Genomic DNA, 9770 nt, shown 5'->3' with positions numbered 1-9770 from the left:
GGTCCCTCAGTACTAAGGGTGTTAGATTTGGGTCCTAAACAATACTCTCTTCTTTCCATAAATATATAAGATCATGAAATAGCACCGATTTCAGTACTACCTCCGTTCTCGAAAAGTATGAATACTTTGTTCGACACAAATTTTAATGTATTGTTTGTATAGTAAGAGAGAGAGAGAGAGAGAGAGAGAGAGAGAGAGAGTTAGTAGAAAGTGGATTCCACATCATTATAGTGTAGTGTAATAGTATAAGTTGTAAATAAAATGATGAGTAGGTATAATATGTTGTTTAATTATTCTAAAATTAGAAAGTTCATACTTTTCCAGGGATGGATTAATAAGAAAATAGTTCATAATTTTAGGGACGGAGGAAGTACATAATTGGTATAGTGTGACATAAGTGACATAAATAAAAAGGAAAAAGTGATTGGTGTATTGTTAGTGAAGAATGAGGGTTCACCTCTTCAGAGAGAAAAAAGAAATTGGAGTACTAAAAATAGAAATGTCTATCTTTGTGAGCGAACCAAAATGGCAAAAGTAGTCCATTTTTATGGAACGAAGGAAGTATGTTTTGGCCCATATATTATTAATACCTCATTTCACCTTTATATTTTAGTACTCCCTCCGTTTCTTCATAGTTGAGTCATTTTTTCATTTTGAAAAAACCCCTCATAGTTGAGTCATTTCTTTGTATAGTAACTTTTTTCTCATTTTTACTTTACTCTCTCTTACTTTACTCTCTCTACTTTATTCACTTTCTACTTTATTCTCTCTACTTTTTTTCTCCCTCTTTTTTATCTAGTATTTATTTAACACATTCAACCTCCATTTCTTAAACTCCATGCCGAAAAGTTTTGCCTCATCTATGAAGAAACGGAGGGAGTAATAATTTTACAATAATAATTGAAAACTAAAGCACAAGTTTAAAAGGAGCAGTTCTAAGAAGCATCATTTCTATCTGGCTTCCTGGTAGTCGACTTGTAATCTGTTACTACAATACAATGTCAACTAACCTGATGAAGGAGAAGATGGTAGCCGACCATTCGACTTTGCCCTTCAAGCACATGATTCATACCCTGTTCAATGAATCAAATAAAAACCCCATTAACAACTTCACCTAAAGAGGCTTTTAGCCTACGAATATGTAAAGATCACAACCTGGTTTGAGCCCCAAATATGCCGATAAATTAATGACAAACAAAAGCAGAAATGAAATTCATGATACAGGGAGTGATAATAATCATATTAACTACTCCAAGTTTAATGTACTTTAAAGTCGCGCATCATTGCCATAACAATACTGTTGTAGTTACCAGTACCACATAGTAATACCCCCCGGATGAGAACATCCAAATGCTGATATTCGGGAAAGCGAGATTTTATGTCTTAATTTTCCCAAATATGCACATTTTTGTTGATTCAGAATTAGGAAGCAATTGAAGAAGCAAGAGAAAATTAGCTTAAACAGATCAAAGGGCATTCCATCACCACATGATACATCCAAATACTAATACTAATACTCATATAACACAAGAAAAACAACAGGCAGTCTAATCTTCAAATAAAAAAAAAAGAAGAAAAAGTTAAAACAAGCTGCAAACTGCAACAGAAACTACTCCAAGCAGCACTTTCAATTCAAGACTCCAATATTACAACAGGAGATCTGCATATAGATTGATAATGAGTAATTATCTTGAAAGCACAAATCAAATATATTATTCAGATGATAGTCCTTATGACTGTCATCCTTTTCTAGTTCCAGTGTTATCAATATCTATATACATATATATAAAAAAGGTAGTTTTGGAAGAAATTACATGAATTTAATGGCCCTCACTCGTGAACCGTTACTTATTGGAAAGCACGAATTCTAACTCAACAATTTGTTGTCGTTACTTATTTGATATTACCTCCGTCCTTTAATAATAGAAATTTTTGAAACGGCACGGGTATTAATGCACAATTAGTAAAGTAACAGAGAGAGAGAGAGAGAGAGAGAGCAAGAAAAAATGATTGACATATTGTTAGAGGAGAATGGATCCCACTTAATTAGAGAGAAAAAAGTTTCCTAAAATAGATGTTTCTATATTTAAGGGTAGGGCCAAAATGGAAATAGTTTCTATTTATAAAGGACGGAGGTAGTATAAATAATCATGTCCCACCCGTATAGATAAAAAACAATCTTCAATAAGGTATATTCTGATCGTTAAGAGAATGTCTAGGAATCAAATTTTTTTCAGATCTGTTGCCTCTCAAGTTGAGTTCTAGAATGAATTTAATTTTGTGAAATTAACTTATGGTATCGAAAGTCATCTTATAAGATCATCAGGGATAGTCGATATCACCAGTAATTAAATCATTCTTATCTAGTGTCGCAACTTTCAAATTTTATGATATTGCCAAATCGATCGAGAATACAAAATGGCGTTTGATGACACCACCACATCTTCATTTTTCAGAGACCTTAGTCAGTCTAAATATCTTAATATGTGAAGGCCTTTAGTTCTCTCCCAACATTCACTATAAAACAAGTGTCAGTTCGGGATACCTAACTGTGTCATTTCCTTTTTAAGAGGATGTCATTACTCCAACTAGTTAATTACAACAAAATTCTCTTTCACAAATGTTGTTGATGATTAAATTATGATTCTATTTGTAAACTATGGTTGAAATATGCCTAAGTTTGGGACATACACTACAGATAGAACAAAATCGTCTCCGGCATTATTTCACAACATTTTTCAACTATTTTACTTTTCTCATAAATTATTTTATATCAAATAAACTCCAATTTTATATTTTAGTGATAGTTTTACAATATACTATGTTGATACACACCCCGTACATGGTGTAGGGGAAGGGGTGCAGTGCAATACTAGTTGCAAACTGAAGTAATACTACAAGTTTAAAAGGAGCTCTTCTAAGTAGCATAATTTTTATCTGGCTCCCTGTTTTTAGTGAACTTGTCAGTGGCAGTCGACTTGAAATATGTATTCGATGTCAACTAACCTGATGAAGGAGAAGAGGGTGGCCAAACATTCTGCTTTGCTGCTACTTTTGCATGTCATGGTGACCATGAGGCCCTCCAGGCACATGATTCATACCCTGTTCAATATATGAATAAAAACCCCATTAACAACTTCAACTCAAGAGGCTTTTAGCCTATGAAAATATATCAAGATCGCATCCTGGTTTGAACCCCAAATATGCCCAATGACAAACAAAAGCAGACATGAAACTCAGGACACAGGAAGTGATAATAATCATATTAACTACAAAGCTAATGCACTTCAAAGTCACACATCAGTACCACCTAGTAATACCTCCCAGATGGGAACATCCTTATCTGATATTCGGGAAAACATGAGTTTATGTCTTAATTTTCCCATATAGGAACATTTTTGTTGATTCAGAATTGGTAAGCAATTGAAGAAGTAAGAGACATATAACTTAAACAGATCAAAGGGCATTCCATCACCACATGATACATACGAATACTAATTCTAATATAACACAAAATCCTAAGAAGCAGACTAATCTTCAAAAGAAAAGAAAAAGTTAAAACAAGGTGCAAATGCAACAGAAACCACTCCAAGCAGTACTTTTGATTCAAGACTGCAATATTACAACAGGAGATGTACATATAGATTGATAATGAATAATTATCTTAAAAGCACAAATCATTATATATTACTCATATGGAAATATTCAGATGTTAGTCCTTATGACTGCCATCCTTTTCTAGTCTTAGTGTCATCTATACATATATAAAATGGGAGTTTTGGAAGAAAAACATGAATGCCATTTGAACTCATGAAATAATAGCAAAAAAAATTTCAATTTTTAATGCAGCATGAATAGACGTTTCAAATAATATTTGAATTTCAAGACAATAATTTGATATCACAAATTTTATGTCCATCACTCATTTACCATTACTTATTGGATATCATGAATCCTAACACAACAATTTGTTGTTGTTACTTATTTGATATAAATAATCATGTTACGCCTTTTATTTGTTTGATGGTCACGTATGTTATTTTAAAAAGAGTCTATTTTATTTTTTTGCAAATATAATTCAATTTCTGAAATGATATACCATAAAATAATTGGGATCAACCTTAATCATCTTTTCAGCACATATTTTGGCTACTAGAGTTTATAATTAAATACGACCATTATAATTTTATCCTTACATAAATATAAATTCGCAAAAAGCGTCTAGTAATTTTATATACCCTCCGTCCCGCCATGAGCGAGCCACTTATTTTGGGCACAGGATTTAAGGAAATGATATTTAAAGAGTTAAAGTGAAGATAGTAAAGCATGAGAGAGGAAAAATTAGAGGAGTGAGAAGAATAAAGTAGGTGGGAACATCCCACTTAAAGTAGTAGGACGGAGGGTGTATATGGAATCTTTCTTGAAATAATAACTTATTATTTTGTCAAAAGTTCTTTCTTCCATTATTTCTTTTTTTTCCGGATATGTCATACGTATACATCTATATTAATGAAGCTTAGCCTCACCAATTATATTTTATATTAATTTTTTATCATATAATCCATATTTTCTATTTTATTCCTCATATTTAAAGTTTTCATTCATAGGTTTTGAAATTGGGGAAGTATAGAAGTTTAAAATTTTTATTCTTACCACAAGTGGAGGAAGAGAGGTTTTGGAATAGACTCGTCATTCTTTTTTTTGGACTATAAATATATGACAACTGGTCGCTTAGAATCCACATATTCCTACATTTTTTCCATGCATTCTTCATTTAACTTTCTGCCAAAATTTGCTTCGATTTTAGATATTTTTATGATTTTTCATCAATATTTATTTATCATATTATCCATATTTTCTATCTTATTTCTCATATTTAAAGTTGTTGGTTTATAGGTTATGCATTGCTCCTTATAAGTCAATGTTGGATCCTTTTATTTCCTAAAACAATAAAGATCAAAATTGATCTTAAGTCAAGAGTAAAAATCTAATTATATCTCATTCCATGTTCTTTTTTCTAAAAAAGAATAGTCAATTTCAACTTAAATTCACTAATTATAATAGATTATATTACTACTCTTTTTTAGCAATAAACACACATGCGTAATGCGACATCGTCGTGCATGTGCGCCTCCCGCCACAAATCTTCTTCAGTTGAGCCTAAGATATTATTTTTGCATCGCACTACAATAAAGGTTTCAACATTATAGTTTGAAGCGATGATAATGATATTTTGTCATTTGACTATTCATATGTTAAGTGGTTATCCCCAAATCAAGATTACAATTATTAGTTGTAATTTATTTTTCTATATTTAAATTATATGTTTACACTTAAGTTATTGTTATATCCATATATCCTTATAGATATTATTATTTATAAAATAAAATTATTATCAATATAAAATATATACTCCCTCTGTCCCACAAGAGTATGCACTTTTGGTTGTGCATACTCTTGTGGGACGGAGGGAGTATAATTTACTACTTGGGCGATGGTGTTACACTTGTTGTCACTACTTATATCAAACAAATCAAGGTTATGTTCCAATCATGTACTCAAAATTTTGCACTATTAAAATTTCTCAAAACAAAATTTTTTTCTACTTGTCTTGATCACCATTCTTACAAAATGTCATTGCCATCATCTCTGGAACTCATCCCAAATAATGAAGTGTCACCTTCATCCACTAGTTTCATCCAACCTCTTCTACTTTAGCACATACAAGAGATTGTTGACACCATGATAGACACGCTAAAAACTACTCTTGCCCTTCTTTTTCTCTCACGATAAATCGACCTGAATTATCTACTTTAGGTGTTTACGTTACACATTTTATTATGGCTGAATCTACTCTATATTTATATCTTTAGAAGTCCTTCCAAAAGGACTTTCAAAATTCAGATATTGGTTACACAATTAAGACATCTGTATAGAAGACTCTTAATTATGCTTAATATTATCAATCAATAAGCACACAGGGAAAACTCAGAGTTTATACAAAAAAGGAAGAGAGCGCATTTGTCCTATTAAGCCCTTGTACTGTACTTAAATGATATTTTATTAACTTTTACTTGGAGGCAGTGTTGTTGCGTTTATATAATTTTAATGAGCGTCTGAAAACTTATTTTTCCTAACAATGAATATATAATCTTCGATGTGCAGAAAATATAACTTTGAAAGCTCAGCAAAGCACAATGCTTCAAAGCTTGACTAAGAAGCGCATTTATTTTAAGAAAGGAACGCAGCGCTAGACTATAAGGCCAACAAAACATAATCACAAAATAAAAGGGCTCCAAAATCGCATTTTTGCATTAAGACGTCTGCATAGAAGACTCTTAATTATGCTTAATATAATCAATCAATAAGCACATAGGGAAAATTCAGAGTTTATACAAAAAAAGGAATAGAGCGCATTTTTCCTATTAAGCCCTTCTACTTGTACTTTGATGATGTTTTATTAACTTTTACTTGGAGGCAGTGTTGTTGCGTTTATATAATTTTAATGAGCGTCTGAAAACTAATTTTTCCTAACAATGAATATAAAATCTTCAATTTGCAGGAAAATATTGATACGATCCCACATCGGTTTCACACGAAAGTGTGGAATAGCATATAATAGGGAGTCAACCCTTTACCTTTGACCATGGTTTTGGGTTAAGTTAGGGCTTCCTATCTTATATGCTTATCAATTTGGTGCGGTGAACGTGGATCCGGATGTCCTACGGAAAGGGGCTACCCGTAGGTGTGACCAAGGGGTGCCACCAAAAAAAAAACGTGGGCCCGAAAGGAAAAAAGGGCCGTAAAGCGGATGGTGGGCCCGTGGCGTGTGCCGTCCGTGGACGTCCGGTTTAAAAGAGGGATGGATTGATACGATCCCACATCGGTTTCACACGAAAGTGTGGAATAGCATATAATAGGGAGTCAACCCTTTACCTTTGACCATGGTTTTGGGTTAAGTTAGGGCTTCCTATCTTATATGCTTATCAAATATATCTTCGAAAGCTCAGTAAGCACAATGCTGCAAAGCTTGACTAAGAAGCGCATTTACTTTAAGATAGGAACGCAGCACTAGACTATAAGGGCCAACAAAACATAATCTGAAAATAAGAGGGCTCCAAAATTGCATTTTGCCACACTATATGGAGTATCAGAAATACGGTTTGAATTCATAAAAAATATGAGTGCTACTGCCACTAGGAAACACATCAGACAGACAGACACGCTGTCATAGCAGAATTCAACATAAGGGCAGAAATTTATAGTGAGTTTACAAAGTATTATTACTCCATCACTGTCATAGCAGGATGTGTATGAGATGTTTTAGGTTTGACTTCATGGCATTCAAACTTTAACGATGGGAGATAAACCAAACCTGATGAACAGCATGCTGATCGGGTACTGAATTTCTACCAACTCCAGGTTCAACAAAGCTCTGGGGAACGGCATATCCAGGAGCTGAAAGAGGAATAAGTTATTTAATACAGTTATATTTTTGTGAATATGCTATAGAAAATTAACCAACAAACTCCATGTGCAAGAACATGAGCATAATCCTGTAGGACTAACCTGGGTTGGCAGATGTTCCTGAACCTACACCGGCCGCCATAGCTCTCTTCTCTGCAAGTTCAGCACGCAATTTTTCTGCCTCACGAGCCATGGATCTCAGGTGCTTCTCCATTACTTCACCTAGTTCAAAGTTGGTGGCCTTCATCTTCCTTTCATATTCAACAGCAGCCCTTTATCCATTCACAAACAAAATAATATCAACATTGAAATCGACCACTGATACTACTCAAGGTTAGTTCTAAATATTTCAAACCAAATACATTTCTTTTTAAATGATCTGAAACAAAATTGCAACATGTGCCAATAATGCTTAACTATAATCATCATCTGCTCAATCAAATCCAACACAATTATCCGACAATTCAATCATATAAACTTGCAATTTCGTTGTTGGTGAATCCAATTGATCTGATGAGCAAATACAGATATACATCTTTGGGTAAATCACAATAAAAAAAGATGCATTGTTGCATACCTTCCTTTTTGCACTTCTCTACGCAATGCCTCAATGTCAGCCTTGAGGTCAGAGAATTCCTTCTGCTCGGGCTGAGTCCTCGCGATATCGTCTTCGACTTCCTTCAATTTGACCGATAATTGGTCGCGCTCAGCCCTAAGGTCCTTGATTTGAGCCCTAACGCGGTTCGATTCGGCGGAGCGAGACTCGGCCTCCAATTTGCGGGAGCGCTCGTAGACCTCTCGCACCTGAGCGTCCCTCTCGGCCTTGACGGAGGAGGCGGTGGCGGAGAGGCGGTGGAGGTCCTGCTGCGCGGCGAGGACATCCTGCTTGAGCGCGACATGGGAAGCGGCGAGGCGCTGATTGTCCAGAAGGAGGGTTTGGATCTCGCGGCTGCGGGCGGCGATAAGGTCCTCCTTTAGACGGATTTCGGTCGGAGTGAGGCGGTGCTGATTTCGTCCCGCCATAGCAATTGGATGAGCAGTATCTTCTCCTTTCTGTCGTCACTGAGATGAGAGTATACTTTAGGAAAATTTTGATAAATAAAAGGTGAATTCGGATTTTTTTGAAAAAGTACTCTTTTATTGAATTCGAAGAAAAAGATAAATTAAAAAATAACATTAAAGTAATTACTAAAGTTATTTTTACATGGAAAAGAGATAAAAGATAATATTTTAAATTAGAAAAGATATAGAACTGTCAAGTAGAGAGCAGCCGAGGCCCGACCTAGAGATCCATATCTGATGCGGGCTAGGCTGGGCCTGGTTTTTATTAATTTTGCTAAGCCCATGGCAGCCTATATCCATTTGGCAAGTAGGTCAGGCTGGATTTTGTTTAAATTTTATTATTTATGTATTTTTAAGGAGTATTATATTACTAATTCAATACTTAATTTTTAACTATAATTAAGTAATAGTCATTAGATATTCAAATCAAGAGCCTAGATCTTCAACCCCGGAGTATCAATACGATCAACAAAAAACATCAATAAGGATTTTAAGGTCAATTTACAATAAATTAGTTGTAACTAACTTTTGAAAAATATCTCATAACTTTAAAACGCATATAACTTTCTCAATTTAAATTATTTTTTCACACAACATATATCAAATTAAAGATAATTTCATAACGATTCTAACGAGATCTCACTTGCATATGTTCCGATGTCAAAATTTGAAAAAAAATTCAAAAAAATTCATAAATTTCGTTAACAACTTTATATCAATACACGGCACATAATATGTCAATACAATGCTTGTACAATGTCAATATGAAATTGTATTGACATTGTCATGTCTTTGTGTTGATGTATTTCATACACTGTATTGACATTGTGTTTCTAAACCCTAAATTTGATAGTGGCTATTATCTTTTTAATATTTAAAAATGAAAAACGAAATTACACATGACAAATAGGAGACCAAAAGATTATGGTCTTAAATCAGTTGTAGTTAGCAATTAAATGATGAGTTAGCAATTGATCACTCCCTATGTACTCATATATCAAAGATATTCTAAAAATATTAAAAGCAAAAATAAAATACTCCGTATTTTGTTAAATCAATTGTAATTAGTAATTAAATTATGAGTTAGCAATTGATCACTCCCTATGTACTCATATATCAAAGATATTCTAAAAATATTAAAAGCAAAAAATAAAATACTCCATATTTTGTATTTTTTTCTCATTTCAATGAAATTTAAACTTAAATAATGTTTAAGATTTGTTAATTTTTTTACTAATATC

At 33.5% G+C, this 9770-nt stretch overlaps 1 protein-coding gene across 2 annotated transcripts; it reads right to left on the bottom strand.

Annotated features, from left to right (window-relative positions):
• Positions 1-829: 829 nt before the first annotated feature.
• On the bottom strand, positions 830-8555 carry LOC121797039 (protein FLX-like 1). Of its 2 annotated transcripts, none has more exons than XM_042195777.1 (5): positions 8045-8555; positions 7570-7739; positions 7376-7458; positions 3007-3102; positions 830-1073 (listed from the first exon to the last, which is right to left on the bottom strand). In XM_042195777.1, the coding sequence occupies exons 1-4, from the start codon at positions 8488-8490 to the stop codon at positions 3049-3051; spliced, it is 753 nt and encodes a 250-aa protein (XP_042051711.1). In that variant the 5' UTR covers positions 8491-8555; the 3' UTR covers positions 830-1073; positions 3007-3048. The 2 variants fall into 2 exon arrangements, with proteins under 2 accessions (XP_042051711.1, XP_042051715.1); XM_042195781.1 differs by lacking the exon at positions 830-1073 and adding an exon at positions 1435-1660.
• Positions 8556-9770: the final 1215 nt, after the last annotated feature.

This window comes from Salvia splendens, chromosome 1, assembly GCF_004379255.2.
Source record: "Salvia splendens isolate huo1 chromosome 1, SspV2, whole genome shotgun sequence".
Classification (NCBI taxonomy): domain Eukaryota; kingdom Viridiplantae; phylum Streptophyta; class Magnoliopsida; order Lamiales; family Lamiaceae; genus Salvia; species Salvia splendens.
The sequence above is the reverse complement of the archived record's forward strand: the minus strand, read 5'-3'. Positions and strand labels throughout refer to the sequence as shown.